At 35.8% G+C, this 20,610-nt stretch overlaps 1 protein-coding gene across 1 annotated transcript in view; it reads right to left on the reverse strand.

Annotated features, from left to right (window-relative positions):
- LOC149562586 (hydroxyacylglutathione hydrolase 2, mitochondrial-like) overlaps positions 1 to 20,610 on the reverse strand; it is a 111,439-nt gene that overhangs the window by 9,353 nt on the left and 81,476 nt on the right. The window contains exon 5 of the mRNA XM_089826066.1: positions 15,359 to 15,459. Coding sequence (XP_089682192.1) covers positions 15,359 to 15,459 — 101 coding nt within the window. The remainder of the gene's footprint in view (positions 1 to 15,358; positions 15,460 to 20,610) is intronic.

Below are 20,610 nucleotides of genomic sequence, written 5' to 3' on the forward strand. Positions count from 1 at the left end.
ACAGATGGGAAGGGGTTGGTCTAGTGCACAAATAGCTTCACTTGTAAAAGAACAAGAAGTTGTAGATAAATTGAGAAAAAGATCAAAACAAAATTTCTATCAACCTCTATCCTCAAAGACAACAATGCAATTGCCCATAGAACTAATTGTATCCTCCAAACACCCATTCTTGCAAGTACTTATACTGGGAGTGGAAGAGGAAGAAGTAGAAACTATTTTGCACAAAAGAGGTCTACTGGACACCACATTCAAAATGGAGGCAAGAGAGCTTGCTGATCAAGCCATTGCACGTTGCCTCTATGCCAACGGTCTTCCTTTCAACTTGGTGAATAATCATATTGGAAGGAAAAGGTGGCAGCCACAAATAAAGCACCGGCTGATTACAAAGGTCCCAAGTATGAAAAGGTGCATACCACTTTATTGCAGAAAGAGAAGGCTTGTGTAGAGAAAGCTATTCAGCCAATAAGAAATTCATGGAAAAACTTAAAGCTGATTTTATTGCTTCGGATGGATGGAAAGATATGAGAAACCAGCCATTGGTTAATGTAATTGGAGTGTCACCCAAAGAGGCAATGTTTTAGAAGGCAATTGATTGTGAAGGGGAAGTGAAAGATTCACGGTTCATTTCCAAAATTCTCATTGAGGCCGTGGAGATGGTGGATCGTGAGAATGTAGTCCAAGTGGTCACAAATAATGCACAACACTATAGGGGTGCAGGTGCTTTGGTTAAGGGCTAGTATGACCATATTTTTTGGACACCATACTTGGTCATGCAACAAATTGTCACTCAAATAGATTGGTTGTGTAATGTCCCCACTTTAGCAGTTGACCAAGTGCGTGCGCGTTAGCCTTGTTCTACATGGTCCCGAGGGCTAACGAAGGGTTTAAGGGGATCCTGGAGTGTTTTGGCCTAGTCATTTCCAGTTTGGGCCAAAACGAAGTTGATTTACTCAATCTCAGGCATACTTACTATTTTTAGTAAGTCAGCAGGTCACAGTGGAGGTCAGTTTTGGTGATGGGATTTCATACTCTTCGGCGAGAGCTTTCCGATGAGCTATCACTCGCATTATTCGGAGTCCGATTGCTAATAGATTTTAATGCCTGAAGTTTTATTAAAGTAATATCTTATTTAATTGTAAAATATTAAAGTGTTACTTTAATATTTATTTTATGGGGATGTGTACCCAAGGGAGACATAAGGGGATATTATAATATATATTTTATATTGCACAACTTTTATCCCACATTGCCCATGTGAGTTGAACGGACCCTTGGAAATAGAATAAAAGGAAGCGTTTGTGGTTTCATTCGACATGGAGAATATGAGAAGAAATTGGTGTATGAGTTACAGATTTGCTCTTGGCATTTGAGGACGTTCATCCTCTCTTGTGACATTCTAGACGCCATTCCCTTGGGGTTTGGCCTTTGGAATTCATTGCTCTCAGTTTCCTTATCAGGCAGTTTGGGCGCATTTCTAGCTGAAGACAAACCATTCCTGTAGCGCAACACTGTTCAGTTCCTGTAGCACGTCACTGTTTGTGTTCCTGTAGCGCTGTACTGTAGCAGCGTGTACTGTAGCAGCGCGTACTGTAGCAACAGCGTACTGTAGCAGCGCGTACTGTAGCAGCGCGCACTGTAGCAGCTGCATACTATAGTTTTGTTGGCAGCAGATTAATGTTCTGGCCAAGGCCATCACTCTTTGAAGTGAACAATATACGCGCCATTCTATTGCTGGAGTATTTAGTGAGTTGTTTTATTGCCAATATTGCACTTAATTTGAAAATCATTATAAATACAGTGTGCTGGTTATTTTCAGTTGTGTGTTTATGCTTTCATTTTCATAGTTATGTTACATGCATAGATCTTTGTTAAAAGAGCACAAAAAGGCAACAATACAATAAACCATCCCGGAGTCATAAGGGTTGTAACACAAAACAGAGAAATTAAGGGCTGCAAGCAAAGTGTTTGACGGAATTCCTTTATAGCTGTGATTTTGTTTAGAAGTGAACTTTGGGGTATCCATTACAGGTTGAAACAAATTTACCAAGAGGGGGAGGAGATACATATGTTTGTGATAAACCATTTCATTTGAAAATCGATATTTAGATCATTCTCCAAATTAGAGTTGTTCAAAGTAAATTGTAATAACTAAATTTTATTTATTTATTTAATTTGAATATACTTTATGTCATGATCGATTATCAAATTGTGTATAACTCTGCTTAATATTTATTGACATTATTATGATTGACTTACTTAGATTGTTGAAATATAATTTGCATCTCATACTATTGTTATGAGTTGACTTGTCAAGGTGCAAGAGGCATTAAGACAAATGGCTATTTCTAGCCATTGGGGTATATGGAAGGCTTCAAATTCAGATAGGGCACAAAAGGTGAAGGCACTGATCTTAGATGACAGTTGGTGGGCTCGTGTGCAATCTGTAATAGATTTCATGGACCCTATCATAACTACACTCTACTTTGCTGCTACAAACAACCTTGTTTGGGGGATGTTTACAATGCCATACATACAATGGTTTCTTATACTAATTTGTTTATTTTTCTTCAGGTGCCACGATTTTTTTTAAATCAATTGATGCCTCGGGAAAAACAAACAATGTTGAATATCTTTGTGAGGTAATGGATGAAGCGATAAAGGATGTGGGTGAGGAGAATGTGGTGCAGATAGTTAATAAAAATGCAACAAATTATGTTGCCACAGAAAAGCTTCTTATGGAGAGACACCCTCACTTATTTTGGACGCCTTGTGCTACTCATTGCATTGGCCTCACATTAGAGGATTTCAGTAAACTCCCTTGGATAAAAACAATTATAGAGCAAGGAAGGAATGTATGCAAATTCATATATAATCATACATGGGTCCTCAACCTTATGCGAAAATACACTAAACAAAAGGAGTTGTCTCGTCCAAGGGTCACTAGATTTGCAACCAATTTTCTCACATTGCAATCCTTGCTTGATTCAAAGGGAGGTTTGAGACGCATGTTTGTAAGTGAGGAGTGGATCGCATTATTATATGCAAAGACCACTACAGGGATTGATGCAACTAATCGCATGAGGCTTCCTTTTGGACACTGATCGCTCAGATTGTGAAGGTAATTTTCCTTTTTGTCCTCATTTCGACTTTTTTGTTTATGAAATTATGTTATAAATTATTGATCATTTTTTAAAGAAAAAGCTGATTGTTTCTCTTTCAACTTTCATAATGAATGTTGTTCATAAAGCCACTTATTGTTCTCCTATGAATTGTTGATGAAAAGAAGCCCTCAATGGGCTACATTTATGAGGGCATGGATAGGTGGTGGAGGTCATTCGCTCTTTTTTGCAGGGAATCGAGATAGGTATGGGCCTATATGGGATGTCATTGATAAATGTTGGCACAATCTACTTCACGGGCTTATACATGCAGTGGCCTACTTCCTTGATCCAGCATACCAATTCAGCCCACATTTCAAGGCTGATGATGAGGTGTGGAGTGGCCTCTATGATGTTGTAGAGAGAATGTCACCTAATTCAAGAGTTGGAACAATTGTAGTCCGTAAGATTGAATTGTTTAAGAAAGCTCAAGGGGACTTATTTGCACGAGAATTGTGCAAGAAAAATAGGACAAAATTGATGCCTGGTAAAAAATTAAAATCTATGATTCTACATCCTAATTTCTAATTCTATTACCATTTTAATTTCATAAAGTCAAAGTTATTGAATTGATTTAAAATTTTCTTGTTTCAGATGCACGGTGGGAGATGTTCAGCACTAAGGTGTCAAATTTACAGAAGATTGTGATTCGCATCTTGAGCCATCCATCTAGTGCATCAGGATGTAAACGTAATTGGGGTCTATTCGAGCATATACACTCGAAGAAGCGCAATAGGTTGTCAGTGCAAAAATTGAATGATCTTGTCTTTGTTCACTACAACCTTCGCCTTCGCCATAGACAGATCCTGGGCACCGATACATCACCAATTGTATTAGAGAATGTTGACCCACATGCAGAGTGGAACACAAAGATTGTTGATCCTATTTTCATTGATGAAGACGTGGAGTGGATTGATCAAGTGGATCAAGAGGCTAAGGCAGTAGCGATGATAGTCGAGGAGGCTAGAGTGCAAGGAGACAGAGTGTAGGACCCTAATGCTAGGAGTGATGGATATAAGTCTAATGATGAGGATTATGTGGGTGAGGGTGAGGGTAAGGATGAGGATCAGCCTTAGACATAAGGAGAGAGGATGGCTCTACAGTCTTCCATGACTTATCTTAGGCGTACTCGTAGGAAGAAATAGGCTACTATGAGCCTTAGTCTTGTACTGTTCTACACTCTAGTTGTTATTTTGATATATGTTTTGAACTTTTGAAACCATGGATTTCGTAATCATGAATATTGTAGACATTTGACAATGCTATAACACTATGTTTATTACTTTATTGCAATAGGTTGTCAGTGCAAAAATTGAATGATCTTGTCTTTATTCACTACAACCTTCGCCTTCGCCATAGACAGATCTTGGGCACCAATACATCACGAATTGTATTAGAGAATGTTGACCCACATGCAGAGTGGAACACAAAGATTGTTGATCCTATTTTCACTAATGAAGACGTGGAGTGGATTGATCAGGTGGATCAAGAGGCTGAGGCAGTAGCGATGATAGTCGAGGAGGCTAAAGTGCAAGGAGACAGAGTGTAGGACCCTGATGCTAGGAGTGATGGATATAAGTCTAATGATGAGGATTATGTGGGTGAGGGTGAGGGTAAGGATGAGGATCAGCCTTAGACATAAGGAGAGAGGATGGCTCTACAGTCTTCCATGACTTATCTTAGGCGTACTCGTAGGAAGAAATAGGCTACTATGAGCCTTAGTCTTGTACTGTTCGACACTCTAGTTGTTATTTTGATATATGTTTTGAACTTTTGAAACCATGGATTTCGTAATCATGAATATTGTAGACATTTGACAATGCTATAACACTATGTTTATTACTTTATATCGTGTTATTCAGTTTTTTTCCTTCAGAAATTCGCTTTTATACTTATGTGATCTATGCAAAATTGTGTATTAACTAGCTTCTATTTATCTCAATTATTGTGTATTTGATGTTAATTAACCAAAAGATGCATAAAAAAATCTTAAAACCCTTAAATATCTTTGAATTTCATGTGTTTTTCAATTTTCCAAGTCTGGTCTTTGAGTCCAAGTCGAGTTTTGTCTTTCCGAGTCAGAGATCAATCCAAGTGCCATAACACTGGTGTGTGTGTGTGTGTGTGTGTGTGTGTGTGTGTGTGTGTGTGTGTGTGTGTGTGTGTGTGTGTGTGTGTGTGTGTGTGTGTGTGTGTGTGTGTGTGTGTGTGTGTGTGTGTGTGTGTGTATTCATCAATATATTGAATTTATATTAATGATAAGAATGCTTCAATCTAAATGAAGCTATATTATTAACTCTTCCTCTTAGAAGAAAGAGGATTGAAAGCATACTACCTAGTAATGCACTTGTCTAGACCATTATCACTATTCCTGTCTAATTAGTAACTGAATCCAATGATTATCACCGTATATATGATAACGGATGTATCAAGACATCAAAAACATTTATGACTTTTAATCCAATGTAATCAATCTTGATACATCCGTCATCATGTATTCCGACAATTTAGAGACACATGACAACAGGTCAAACTATTGTTAAGATCGTCACCTTTCTTACCACAACACATCCACAATATTGCAATATTGATTTTATTAAATATTCAATAAGAGTTTTACATAATGTTGAATTACAGTTTGGTTATACCAAGTTTGTTCCTAAAGAATTCAAGTTTCAACCTTGCAAGAGGTTTGGTGAAGATGTCTACCTTTTGTTCTTCAATGCTAATGTACTTCAGTTTGATAACATCTCTGTCCACCATATCCCTTATATAGTGGTAAGGAATCTCTATATGTTTAGACCTGTTACGAAAAACTAGATCAACTGAAAGTTTAATGCAGCTTTGATTGTCACAATGAATTATGGTGGATTCTAGTGGTTTTCCAAATAATTCGTACAAAAGTTTCCTTAGCCACACTGCTTCGCGTGCTCCCATGGAAGTTGCCATATATTTCGCTTCCGTAGAGCTTTGAGCAACTGCTAACTGTTTTCTACTGAACCAAGATATCATAGCTGATCCAAGGTTAAAACGGCATCCTATTGTACTCTTATGATCAACAGTACTACTTGCCCAGTCAGAATCAGAATATCTTTGAAGTTGTAGCTCAGAATTCTCATACTTCAACCCAAGTCGATAGTTCCTCTTAAATATCTTAAAATATGTTTGGCAGCCATTAGATGAATCTTCTTGGGTTCACACATGAAGTGACTTAACACATATGTAGCATAGCAGATATTTGGCCGAGTGTTTACTAAGTACATTAGTAATCCAACAATTTGTCGATAGTAAGTAGGATCTACTAATTCTGAGTCTACTGCGTCACTTTCAAGTTTATGAAGGTTAGTTTCTATTAGAGTAAATAGTGGTTTACAGTCCATCATCCCAAATCTAGTCAATTTATTTGTTGTACTTTTCTTGATTTAAGATGTAATTTTCCTTCTATCATACTTCTAGACCCAAATAATAATGTAGAAGGCCTAGATCCTTCATGTCAAATTCAGCTATGAGATCCTATTTGCACTTGGCTATAGGGCGATCTGCACCTGTTATCAAGAAATCATCAACATAAAGAACGAGTATTAACATGTCATTATTAGATATTTTGAAGTATATATTCGGATCAGTTTCATTCTTGGAGTATCCCAATTTGAGATGATAGTTGTCTATCCTCTCATACCAAGCCCTGGGAGCTTGCTTCAACCCACAGAGGGCTTTCTTCAGTTTACAATGTACATACATATAGCTTTCAGTCATGTCTAGTGAATCCTTTAGGTTGTTCTATATATACTTTCTCTTCAATGATGTCATTCAAGAAGATTGTCTTTACATCCATTTGATGTATTTTCCATCAATTGGATGCAGCAATGACAATTATTGTTATTACAGAAGTGTAACATGCAACTAGAGCAAATGTTTTTTCATAATCAATTCTAGCTTTTTGAGAAAAACCCCTTGCAACAAATCTGGTTTTGTGTTTTTCAGTGCTTCCATTTGGTGCATACTTGATTTTAAACAACCATTTTGAAGATACAACTGATTTGTCTTTAGGTCTAGGAACAATATCCCAAACATCGTCTTTTAAATGGATTGGTATTCCTCTACCATTGCACCTTTTCATGCTTGACATTTTAAGGCCTCCTCAACATTAGTTAGTTATATTTTTGGGAGTTTTGTCATTAAGGCAACATAGCATTTTTGGTTTCTTGTTTTCTTATTTTCTCTAGAGACCTCATCTGGTTCCACAATGTTCTCTTCAATCATTTTCCTTGCCCATAGTGGTCTTTTCTTGTGATTTAAAACTTCATCATTCTCAGCATTAGATGCAGGGGTGTCTCTATCTTTGGAAAAACTCTCCCTCTGATTCTCAGTATTGTAATCATCTTCTATGATGTACTCCTTCTAATTCTCAATTTACTTATCTTCTTTGTGTAAGGATGTTTTGAAAGCAACATCTTCGTCAAATTTAACATCCCTGCTGATTTCAACAGACTTCTGTGCTGGAATATATACTTTGTATCCCTTAGTTGTTTCACTGTAGCCAACGAATATGCCTTTCTTTCCAGGAGGTTCTAATTTAGACCTTTTCTCTTTGGGAATGTGAATGTAGACTAGACAACCAAAAATTCTCAAATGACTAAGATCTCGTTTGTTCCCTATATAGGCTTCTTCGAGAGTTATATTTTCTAATGTTACATGAGGGCTTCTATTTTGAATGTATACTGTTGTACTTGCTGCTTCGGCCCAAAAAGATATAGGGAGGTTTTGATCATGTATCATGGCTTTTGCTGCTTCTATAATAGTTCTATTTTTTCTTTCTACAACCCCATTTTGTTGAGGATTATAAGGTACTGTAGTCTGCCTCTTAATCCCAATAAAAATACAAAATTCTTTGAAGATGTCAGATGTGTATCACCTCCATTATCCGATCTTATCATTTCTTTACAATGTGATTTTCCACTGCAGCTTTAAATTCTTTGAATTTTTGTATAACTTCATTAGATTCTTTAAGTTGTAGAAAGTATATCCAAGTTGTCCTAGAGCAATCATCAATGAACATCACATAGTATCAAAAGACCCCTAGTGAGGGTGTTGACATGGGTCCACACAAATCAATGTGAACAAGTTCTAGTACAATTTTTGACTTGTGTTTACTTATAGGAAAATATCCTTTCTTATTTTTTCCTAAGGCACATCCTTTACAAATACTAATATAATCACACTTGAGATTAGGTATGCATGTAGTGATTTTCCCTATAGTAGGAAGAGTAGTAAAGCCAAGGTGCCCTAATCTTCTATACCAAAGTTAATTTGAGTTATGAACTTCATGATTTAGTGCTTGTTGTTTTACTTTAATACATCATTTGTACTGACTTCCATCTCTAGATCCTATAATAATGGTGTTCTTTATGTTGGAGTTTTTAGGCCATAGTAACACTTTATCTTCATTGAAGGTGATACGATATCCTTGGTCAGCTAGACCCAAAATGGAAATTAGGTTTCTTTTTCTCCCTGGTACAAATAGACATCTTTTAGTTGAAGAATTTCTCTTGTTTTTGTTTGTAAGGAGAAGGTCCCAATTCCTTTTATTGGATAAGTGGAATTATCTCCAATTGTGACTTCTTTTGTGCAAAACTCTTTGAATGTTTCAAACTGATTTCTAAATCCAGTTACATGTCTTCAAGCTCCATTGTCTATTATCCAAGTATTATTACTTGAGTTTAATTCACTTGACAAGGCTAAATAGAATAGAGGATTTTCAACTTCATGGGATTCAAATATGGCAGCTTGAATTTTCTTTCTTTCGAAACAAAAATTTCGAATGTGACCAAATTTATCACATCGATAGCATTGAATTTTGGATAGATCTCTTTCTTTTTGGTATTGAGAGTTATTTCCTCTCTTTGGTTTGAACTTCTTCTTCTTTCCTTCATTTCTATAGTTTGTATGTAGGGCTTGAATCTCACCAACCTGATTTGTACAGATTCCTCTTCAGATTAACCGGGATTCCTCTTGAATGCACTCATTCTTGAGTTGATCAAATTTTGGAAGTGTGGGATGACTTACACATTGAATGAAATGTTCCCATGCTATAGGTAAGCCTCTTAGAAAGGTTCCCATGCTATAGGTAAGCCTCTTAGAGCAATCAATGTAAGTTCCTCGTCATCTACATTGTTTCCAATGGTGGCAAGTTGGTCTCTACCTTAGAGATTCTTAAGAAGTTGTCATTGTCTCTCCTTCATTTATTTTTACATTCATGAGCCGATGTTTTAATGTCAGTATTCTACTTGCATTGTTTATTTCAAATGTTATCTTTTATAGTTTTGAATACTTCATAGGCTGTTTTCAATCTTGCTAATGAAGGAAGAATATGATCCCTCACAGCATCGATTATAATCTTCTTAGCTTTACTATTACATCTTTTCCAAGTTGTTTTTTCTGAATCTTCTTCAGGCATCTTAAGATCTTTTTCTATGAAGGAATCTAGTTCGAGTTTTTCAAGTAGGGCTACAATTCGAATTTTCCATGAAGAGAAGTTTACAGCCCCTTCCAATCTATCTTCTACTTTGATCCTGTTCACCATTTTGTTTGAGGTTGATATAGCCTTCTATAATGAGAGAAATAATCTAGTTCAAAACTGATTTAAGATTTTTCTCTAGTTAAGCTCTGATACCATGTTAGAAATAAGGATCTTTTCTAGACAATAATATAAACTTGTATTGTGCAGAACTGAATAATAGTATTGATATATGCTCTTGATGTTTCTTGATATCTCTGAATATGTTAAGAATGCAAATCTTAATTGGTCTGATTTCTATGACTGTAAATATTGTCAAATGCAAGACTGAATGTTCGATCTACTAATGTGATGACTGCTGTAATAATGCAATGCCATCATAATTGATTGATTGATTGATTGCAACAGTCATTGGTCACTTATAAATATGAGATCTGGGGGTCACGATCATGAAGGGTTGTGACTCCCTCGTGGCAAATGCCACGGTGAGTCACAGCCCTTCATGGTCATGACTCCCTTATATGTCTGACTGGGAGTATCAGGCTTATGACTAGAGACAGTTATGTCTATTCAAGATGTAGTTTAATTAATATGAATCAGCCGATACTTGACATCCTTTATATATATATATATATATATATATATATTGAATTCATATTAATGATAAGAATGCTTCAATCCAAATGAAACTATATTCTTAACAAAATTTACGGTGGAAGCAAATGATAAGAAGCTATAAATTTTGTGTAACGCTATATTTTGAAGTGATTCTTTGAAATATACAAGAGGCTAAACATATGTGAAAGTAGTTATATTAAGGTAGTTACAATATATGTAGTTATATTAAGGTAGTTACAATATAAGGTAGTTATAGTTTCTAAAATAGTCAGCTGAGAACTTCCTGCACCAAGGTTTCCCAAAGGAGTTTCAGGTGCTGAATTTTCTTAACTTTCAGGCTAGTATTTCCTTATTTATTTAGCAGTTTTAACTCCATCCCATATTCAGAAGCAAAGTGCTTCTCCCTGAAGCCATGTCACAATGGAAGAGAAAATTTCTGATTTTAACACAAAATGATTCCAAGTCTAGAGCCAAATGTTAAAACCCAAACATTACAAATTAAAATCTATGAACAACTCGCAGTCGCACTACCTATAAATATTATCATATGAATTTCAAATTTCAAATTTGTAGGTAGTGGGCATTGCTTTACTTAATCAAATTATACAAATCCAATGACCAGTCGATGCAATCCAATGTATGACAGAGATATCATAGGCTTCCAAGTCCTAAATCTTTTTGCTTGTCTCCAGACTTCTCCAAGTTTAGCTCAAGTTCATCCTCCACTATAATATCAGAACCATGATCATCTTGTGAATGGTGTGCTTTGCCTCTGCGCCATCTAAAGGAACTCATTGAATTCCTCTTCCTTCTTCCTCTGATGTCCATGTTATCTGCATCATTAAGTCCAAAAAAGTATGAAGCTGCAGAAGTGGAATGCCTAACATTACGACCTGCAGTACTTAATTCTCCATTGTCATGTGAAGAAAGATGAGGATTAGCAAATGAATGCCTTTTGTTCTTAGAAGCCATGAAAGCTTCTTGGTGAGGATTTGCTTGGCCTGGTAATGGAATCCCTTCATTTACAGAAGAAAGTGAACCTCCTCTTTTGGGTGTGTGATCTGTACAAAGATTGACTTAGAGCTTCCAATTCTGGGAATAGCTGACTGTTGTAGTTTCCTTGGGTAGGGGATGAAGTACTTCCCGGCCTCTCCATGCCTCAAAACGAACTAACAAAATAACACCAATTCATCACTTTAACAATTCCAACAAAAACTCAAAACAATTTATTAACCCTTGTTTCCAATTGCATCTTTAAAGGAATTTCTTAGAGATGTCTGCAAATCCAATCTAGTTAATATTTGAAATCATTACTAATTTCCCACTTCTCTTGGATGTTAGTAGTGGTAGCTGAGAAAGTTTCATTTCGTTTGGTTGCAATGGATAAGAAGGATAAGAAGAAAGAGACAGGGATGGCTCGGGTTGATTTACATGCAAATGCTTGCCCTACAAGAACGAATGGCTACCACAATCACACCAAAAAAGTACAGTCTCCGCCCCTATCACCCAATTAGTTGGACCCAGCCTGATGGATAAAAAGGCAACAGTAGCACATGCAGCAAACAAAGCTAAAAACACAAAGATTTCATTGGTCGACGCCAAAGCTTTTTTGACAACGATCAAACACAAATGGCTAAACTCGCCAAGGATAAAGTTGTCCTATCTATGCTCATCAGCAACAGCAGTCTCCACCTGACTTTCTCAATGAAAAAAGTGGCGACCACAATAAATCCAGTCAATTGGTTTCCTTGGAGGCAAAGGAATCGTAACAAAGAGATTTTGCCTATGATCGTTGGCATACACCTGGCTAGTCGGTATATAGATTCGAGAGTTCCCTGATCAAATTTGGAATCCATCCAGTAGATGAACACTCAACATATCAATCCCCTCTAAACAAATGAGGTTTCCGATGCCCAGAGCAATCTAACCAGACAAAAAGTTGTCATTATTTGCAAACACACGTTCATTATCAGCGCAGAGTTGCCCGCCATGACATAGTTGAATTAGGGTTCAAATTTGCAAAATCCCAAATCTTCATCCTGTGAACCCTATCAAATGGAGATCCACCATCGACTGTGTGATGCTGCGAAAATGATGCCACGCTTCCATAAAATTGTAGTTCATCTCCAACAGCAGAAGTGACACACAAGATTTCGATTTTCCCCCTTTCTCGCACCATCTCTGACGAACTCATCCTTTTCAGTCAACAGTTTCATCTTTTTGGGCATTGTTTTATATTTTGCCGGCATCCAACATTCAAATCTGGCAGTTATCTCAGCACGAGATCACCTATTGGCTAATTACTTTAACATGCCAAGCTTTGCACAATATTTTGAATTTAAATTTATTTTACATCTCACATGTTGTAAAGTGATATTTTCCTTTGAAAACAACATGTGAATGAAAGAGACACTTGCAGCCAATACATGCCCCTATGAGACAAGATTACAAAATTGCCATCTCTTGCAGCTAGATGTAATTGTTATAGTGAACACAATGTTGATTGTAGAATCAGAAAATTGACATTGATGATGATTTTGGAAGGTATGGTTGCCATTGCTAGCAAACCACTCCATAGGTGAGAAGGTTTAACCAACAGGTAAACAGATATACAGCAGGTAATCAGGTATACCAATCAGTGAACAAGAAGTTGTTAAGACAATCGGTGAACAACATAATAGGTAAAGAACCACCAGGTGAAGGGTCGAGCAGTAAAAGAGAAAAGGTGAACTACATGTACAAGTTCAAGCGGTAAAGACAATTGTTTTGTTATCAGTGAACAGGAAGATATCAATAAATAGGAATATGAGAGGTAATCAGGAGATCAACAAGTACATGCAAACAAGACGAACAACAGGTGAACTACAAACCAGTCAGGGCAGCGAACAGGTAAAGTTAATCAGTTTTGATTAATCATCAGAGCGATCATGAATAAGTAAAATTCATTGAATCTAGTGAAAAGGTGAAACGTTCTACATGGATTAAAGAGCCAAATGAAACAGTTTATAGGGATAAGTGAGCAGATGTTTTGATGAATTCAATGAATGGTTTGGTCAATGAAAATAAAGAACTATTCTACCTAGGGAATGACAGAAAGATTCAGATTCAGCCAACACGGTCGGAGATTCGAGTACGAGGTAGTTATGGATTCTCAAACACATTTGGAGGAGATTCAAAACCCTAATTAAGTTTACATCCCAGAGGTAAAGAAACCTTATAAGGATTTAGTTGGGATGAAGAACAAGTAGTTTAAAAGCGTTGTTGTCATGCTGCATTATTGATCTGATTGAGTTGCAATGAAAAGATACAGTTGCAGAGAGGCTACATAGTTGTTGAGTGAACAAGTGTGGAACTTAATGGTTCTGATCAGCATTTGAAAAGTGCAATTTATAGGTCATTTTCTTGTTGTATTCCTAACAATTTCAAGTTGTTTAAAATCCTTTAAGCAAGGTAGTTATTGACGTGACTTGTATGTAAATCACTTAATAGGATGAACACTTTAATAGTGGGATTAAAATCCTTTAATGAGGTAGTTTGTAATAGGACTTTTAGATACATCTAACAATGTATTAATCACTCCTAACAGGGTGACATTTTGCAGCTCCCAACTGCCAATCTTTTCTACTGCAATGAAAAGTTGTGGGTGTCATCCTCACCGTAGTGTTTCCCTCTGACCAAGGGTTTCTACAAGACCAAAAGTCATTGTGTCAAATGTGTGGATGCATGATTTAATGTCCTTAACTTACTTTACATTTCAGTTGTTTATTTTATAATGCTCAAAGGTTTATGCGTTGCAAGGCTATGGTTATAAGTTTGAAATAGGTGAAGTTTTTATAGTACTGCTTCACCAACCCCCCCCCCCCGACGATAACTATTATTCCAAACACATAAAACAGTAAGGGCACATATGAAATTTCCTTGGGCATGAATACAATTATGAAACCATCCCCTACCCCAAGTGATTGTTTCATTACTAATTGAAAATTATTTATTTCATCATTTGCTCCCCTATTATTTAACTTTGCTCCACTATTCTCTAACTTACATACGATGTTCTAGACCACCGCAAGGTCATCTTTCGTACTAAGAAATAATTGTTGGCTTCAAAACCAATATGGCAGAAAAATATGAGTCTTTGCCAACTTTGAATGAGAGTGACAACTTCTTTGTTCTTGCAACTAATTCAATCCATAGTTGGTTTGAATTTTCCTCAGTCCTCCAAATATAGTACATAAGTGTCTCGCTTCAACTGTATGCAAATTTTTTATTCAACATTTCAATCACTTTCCTAACCTGATGATGAATCATTGAAAGTGATTCAAAGTGTCGCGTAAAAGATTTGCACACAGTTAAATCAAAAAGCTTATGTACTATAATTTTATCCAATCAATTCAATTTATAGATCAACCACCCATACACACATACACACACAATTTCTTTAGAAAATTAATAGTTGACTGTATGTCAATTTTCAAAATTGACATATCTAAACATATACGTATTGAAAGGATCTTCAAAATTTTACCCAAAAGCTTGAGTCTAGTAAATGCAAGCATATAAAAAATACGCTAACAATTTCCAGATTACTAACTACTTATCAGCTAGCATGTATAACCAAGACAAAGCACTTAGCATCTCTATTGAAAAGATAAAATTGTAAATTATAAAATAAATATATATAAAACAAATAATAAACGCAAGATTAGCATTGAGGAATATCTCAACTACTCGGTGAGTTGTGTGTAAATATGCAATCATATGTTCACTAAAATATTGAAGCTAGAAGCATATCATAGCTCAAATCTGAATAAACCTGTTCTCAAAAACAATGATACTACCAGGTATCAGCTTACGTGGAAGATACTTTGGGGAAGAAATGAATGATGACTTCCAAACCCTAATCTCTTTGTTTTCCTTGATTCTTAGCGATCTTATGGATATGTTATGGTAGGTTGGGCATCAATTCTACAAGGTGAACAATCATTTTCTAGAGATACATACATACATATGTGTCACAATCATGAGAAGAATGGGGAGAGGAGAGAGAATGTGAGGAAAGATAAACCTGCTCTTGAGATCCTTCAAAAAGTTTTCCACAACCCAAGCAAAAAAGTGTATCTCCAGTGAAGATTGCTTTAGAGTCTGGAAAATAAAAGCTTACATGACCTACAAATTATTCAAACAAGAGGCAGTCAATTAAACACTACATATATATTATAACTAGCATTAATCATAACAAGAACAAAATGTTGATTAAGTCTATACATTAAACCTCATATAAGAATTGGCCATTTTATTATGAACCTTTATAGCATTCACATTTGTATTTCACAAGCAAGAAATCAACACAAAGCATCCAAATGCAAAAAAATATTTTGAAGAAATAGCCAAACAAAAATTATAACATAGAAGTCATATAATACCAATAGCAAAGATATTTGAAATTCTTTTTTCTTTTGTTTTAGTACATGTCAAAAAGTTGCTTTCTTTTAGTGAATATTTGAATCTACATCAATATTTCAAATTATTAAATAAGGACAAACCTAAGCAGGCATCTTGAGGCACAGAGCATGACCATATCCCTCAAAATTTCTAATATTAATGTCATTGACAAACAAGCAGCATTATGGTTACACCATCATCAAGGAACTAGATGAGCACAATTAAATAAATTTGAATTTGAGCACATCCACTCCAAGATTGTAACAAATTGTTGCTGCAAAATAACCTTCACCTCTATCACAAGAAAATCTTACGCAATGAGTTGCTAAGTTTTTAGTTAGCTGCAAGATAGATCTCTCACCTGTGTTGATCCTCTTTATTCTTGAAGTCACTATCTCATCGAAGAGTCTTTTAAATATATTGATCGTTTTCCAATTATATTGATTTTCAGTGTACCAGCTGGCATCGTTCATCTTGTTGAGTGGTTGTGTGATACTCCATTTTTGGTTCTCTATGTTCACTGGTTATTCTTCTTGTCATCGCGGCTCCTTATTCTTGAGTGGTTCCGTATTTCATTCTTTTGTTTGTTTCCTGGGTTCATGCATCCTCATCGTTGCTGACACTACTTCATTGTTGGTGACTGTGTATCCTTGTGTGCCTTCCATTTATTGAGTTGGCATCATGGAAGTTTTCTTAGTTGTGTCGGGTGAATGTGTTCCAACAGTTATGTGTGGCGTCAGTCTCCATTCATGCCTGATGGTGATTTTTTATGTTCATTAAATGTTTATTTCGGGTGCCACTGCATTACTCTTGTAACAGCTGTCACTTGTGCATGGTGGCATCGGTTATGTTTTTCCCGCTTTCATGTTCTCTCTTTACTAAGAGAACTCTATTATCGTGGATAGTCTGTGGAAGTGTTTTTTGTAGAGATTTCATTTTTGTGAAAAATTCTGATCATACCGGTAGTCTTGGATATCAGTGTTTGTGTCTCTTTGTGTTGTGTGTATCATCTGCAGCTTCAGATATTCCTTTTAACATTTGGAGGCAGCTTTGTATTGACTGAAATTAGTAAGCTTGAATACTGTCAGAAATTCATGCTGCAGATATTCTTGATATACTGCATATGTCAGTAGTTGCTATCTTATATATGTGTGTATTGAAAATATATCTGTGAGAGATATCTGAGTATCGTGGAGCTATACTTAGTTGTTAGTTTTTCACTCTGATCATTGGAAGTTGAAGACATAAAAGAGAGCAGAGATTTTGTAATTAATTTTGCAAATTAAATAAAGAATCTATCTTTCTGTGGGCTGGGTCATTTCCCTCGAGTAGGAGAGATTTTCCCAAACTAACTTCAAGAGTAGCTTTTGGTTTAAACTATTGCATTTCTTTTGTTACATTTATATACTTCTGGTTATAAACTTAACATGGTATTAGAGCAGGTCTAAGGAAACGATCTAGAACTAGAAGTATTTAGTTTTACATCTAATATTTCCTCTTCTTTCAATTGTTTGTTTTCAGCAATTGACTATTGCAATGTCCCTTTTGGCTACCCCTAGAAGAATAGGGACAATTATCGTAAACACTTTCTCTTTACAGCATTCTAACACTTGACTTTGTGTGTAGATCTATGTCATCAATAACTTTGGTAGACTTGTATTGCAGACCCTTTTGCAATATTATGACCTTCACTAATTTGGTCTTATGATATAGCTATTTTGATATTTGATTGATATTTTGGGTATTGACAATCTAACTTCTAAGTCACAAGGTTCGAATTTGAATTCGAGTTAGTCGATCATTAAATTCAGATGAAATTTGGTCAGGGTAAAAATCCAAACAAAAAACAATATTAAATTTACCCTACATAAATTTATTTGTTTATAAATATAAGAAATATATTCACAAAATTGTCAAAAAAGTTTGACATTGCTAAATAATTGAACTAAATAACTCAATATTAGTTTAAAATAAAATAATATTATATTGAATAATAATATTATATTAACTATGATAAAATTTGGATCAAGTTCGGATAGGGTAAAAATTTGCGGAAATCTAAATTTCGTGGATGAAATTTGACGTATCTTGTGACTTAGTTGACAGTAGTTACTGTAGTATCTTTCTGATTGATATATATATATATATATATATACTCTGATAAAAATATTTAATTTGAGTATTTTAGATCTATGGAAGTCTCCAGATAATAATAACTTGTTTGTGCTTATGTTAGAAACATTCCAATGATGGCTTATAGATTAGTTCAAATTGATATTAACTTCTCTGATATAAGGATATCTTAAAATCGGGTTTATGCCCCAATTCCTCTTGTAGCTCTTAGTTTATGTGAGCTTGGGATTCTTCTCATAGAAAACTACTTCTGCAATGAGGAGTAGTTGCAAGCTGAGCAAGTTCAAAGGAGATGTGATTAGGATCTGCAATAGTCAGTCCCTTCTACCATCATGCATCTGTGTGTGTGTGTGTGTGCGCGCGTGTGGGGGGGGGGGGGATTGAATGTTCTCTACACAGCAGATATTCCACTTCTACATATGATGTATATCTTTTCTCTCTGTTCGCCATTCTCAGTGTATTCCCCTGTCTGCTTATGTGTGTCCACGCTGTTCTCACTGTTTGTCTGTTATATGGTATGCGGTGTCTGTATCGTCTTTTACTGCTCCTTCTTTATGAGGTAGTTGTATCTATATTGCTCTGCTTTCTACCTCCTCCATACTGATATAGTTTTCTGAGTATTGCAGAATACTAATTATTTTTGGATCCTTCGGTATTGGTCCTTACTAAGATAACCTTTGTTGTTATCTGTCCTGTAATTCTCTGTTTGATTAGTATTCACTCATCTAATGCCTTGTCTCTGTTAAATGATTTGACTTATATATATAGCATCATTGAATGGTTGCATCTTTTGACATTTCCACACATTTGCAAGAGGTCGCACCTGTCATATTGCTAATCGATGATTAGCTAGCTCGTAATTAACTTTTGATTGGACTCATGCTCTTAGCATTTCCTACTAAACAGTCAGATTGAAATTCGCACTACAAAATCAGCAGCTATTGTTTTTGAGGTGTTGAATGTTCAATACTATAATCAGCTTGTGTGAATGTTTTCTAATAGCATTGATTATTTCTGTTATTGTGGTCCCTTGAGCAACTTACACCATTTAGTAAATTGTATTTACACATTGTCAATTTCCTTCATTAGGGCTATCTATTAGTATGGATGTTTATTGCATAGCCTTGTTTGGTATATGTGTTCGCACTTGGAAAGCATAGCTATTAAATCATTTCATTGGATTACTGATTACATATTATTATTATCATACTAATTAGTATGGATAGAGTATATGACTTTACAAACCTATACGAAATGACATTATTTTATTTGCTGCTCATAATATTTATAAAATATTTTCAATTGAAATATTAGTAGTGTAACCCAGGTGCACGCACCCGGGTCAAAAACCCGACGCACCCAATGCGGGTGCGTCACGCACCCGAGTACCCCCACCAGCTAAAATTGTGCCACTGCACCAAACGAGCACCCAGGTGGGACGTGAGGCCTAGGTGCATGGCGGGTGCTTGGGTGCGGGGGTGCTCCCAGGGTGCTCGCGGGGTGCGGCCGGCTGAATGGCCGAAAAAGTTAGAAAAAAAAAAATTGCATTTATTTTTAGATTTGTTTTTTATGCATACTAACCCTAACAGGTTGTGGGTCCTATGTGGTCTATTTGAAGGTTTAATAAGACCAATAGACCTCATTTTCATTTCATTGTTTTGGAGCAGCAAGGAGCTAAGTGAGCAAAAGAGTTTGGAGGAGTTTGTGAGAGCTTAGTGGGTGATTTTGCAAAGGATTGCAAGATCAAGAGGAGCAAGAGGAGAAAGGAGATTTGATTTGGCAAATGTCTCCTCAAGTTCAAGGTAGGTTTTTTTATTTTACAACTTTTTTTTAATTTTAGAAATCAATTTATAATTTTTAAATTTAGTATTTAGATTTACTTTCAAGTTTCAACTTTAAATTTTTTAATGTTTCATTCTTGAATCTTGTTGATAGTAGATAGTTGATAGTTCTATGATTTTTATTATCTATATTAATTTTTTCATTGTTCTTAAAACAAAAATTAAAAAATATGCTGAAACATATTTAGTATTTAGTTATTTTTACTTGGGCTGAAATGTATCATGATCATTTTTATAATTTTATTTTCATTTTGTGAAATGCAGTTTTATAAATGGCATCTAGATTCGGCAAAAGTGGAGAAGACGTAGAAATTAATGAGGCAAGTGCATCTGATTATGAGCTTGAGCCCGAGGGAAGTGATCATGGGGCTAATGTAGATGATCAATCTAAGGAAGAGCCTCCTTATGTTGCACCAAGGGTGCCTTCTATTGATTGCCCTTCACAGATTTTGGCAAAGTATGATAGGAGTCCTTATGATCCAAAGTCCCCTCTAAAACAATTTGTTGTGAAAATTACATGCCCTACACCTTTAGGTGGTGGCATATGTAAATGGAAGTGTAATATATGTGGTGCAAAATGGTTTGGCAGCATTACAAGAGTTAATTCACACCTTTTTTGGACTGGTTATGGCGCGAACCCATGCATATTCTTGTCAAATCCTGAGAATGTGAAATACAGGATTGAAGTGAACAAACTATGGGGCATTCTTGATGATATTGATGTTCCAGTGCCTAGATCTTTGGCTGCTAGGCAACAGGCACACAGTATAGAGCAGTTACAAAGGCGGCGAGATACATCTACTCGTATCTTGCATCAAAGAGCAAGGACTATGTCACCTATACCATTTTTTTCCTCACCTACACACAGTTCAGCAAGGGATAGCAGTGGGAGGAAACGGAA

Source organism: Cupressus sempervirens, chromosome 4 (genome assembly GCF_028749045.1).
Source record: "Cupressus sempervirens isolate cs-2001-9-10 chromosome 4, ASM2874904v1, whole genome shotgun sequence".
In the NCBI taxonomy this organism is placed as follows: domain Eukaryota; kingdom Viridiplantae; phylum Streptophyta; class Pinopsida; order Cupressales; family Cupressaceae; genus Cupressus; species Cupressus sempervirens.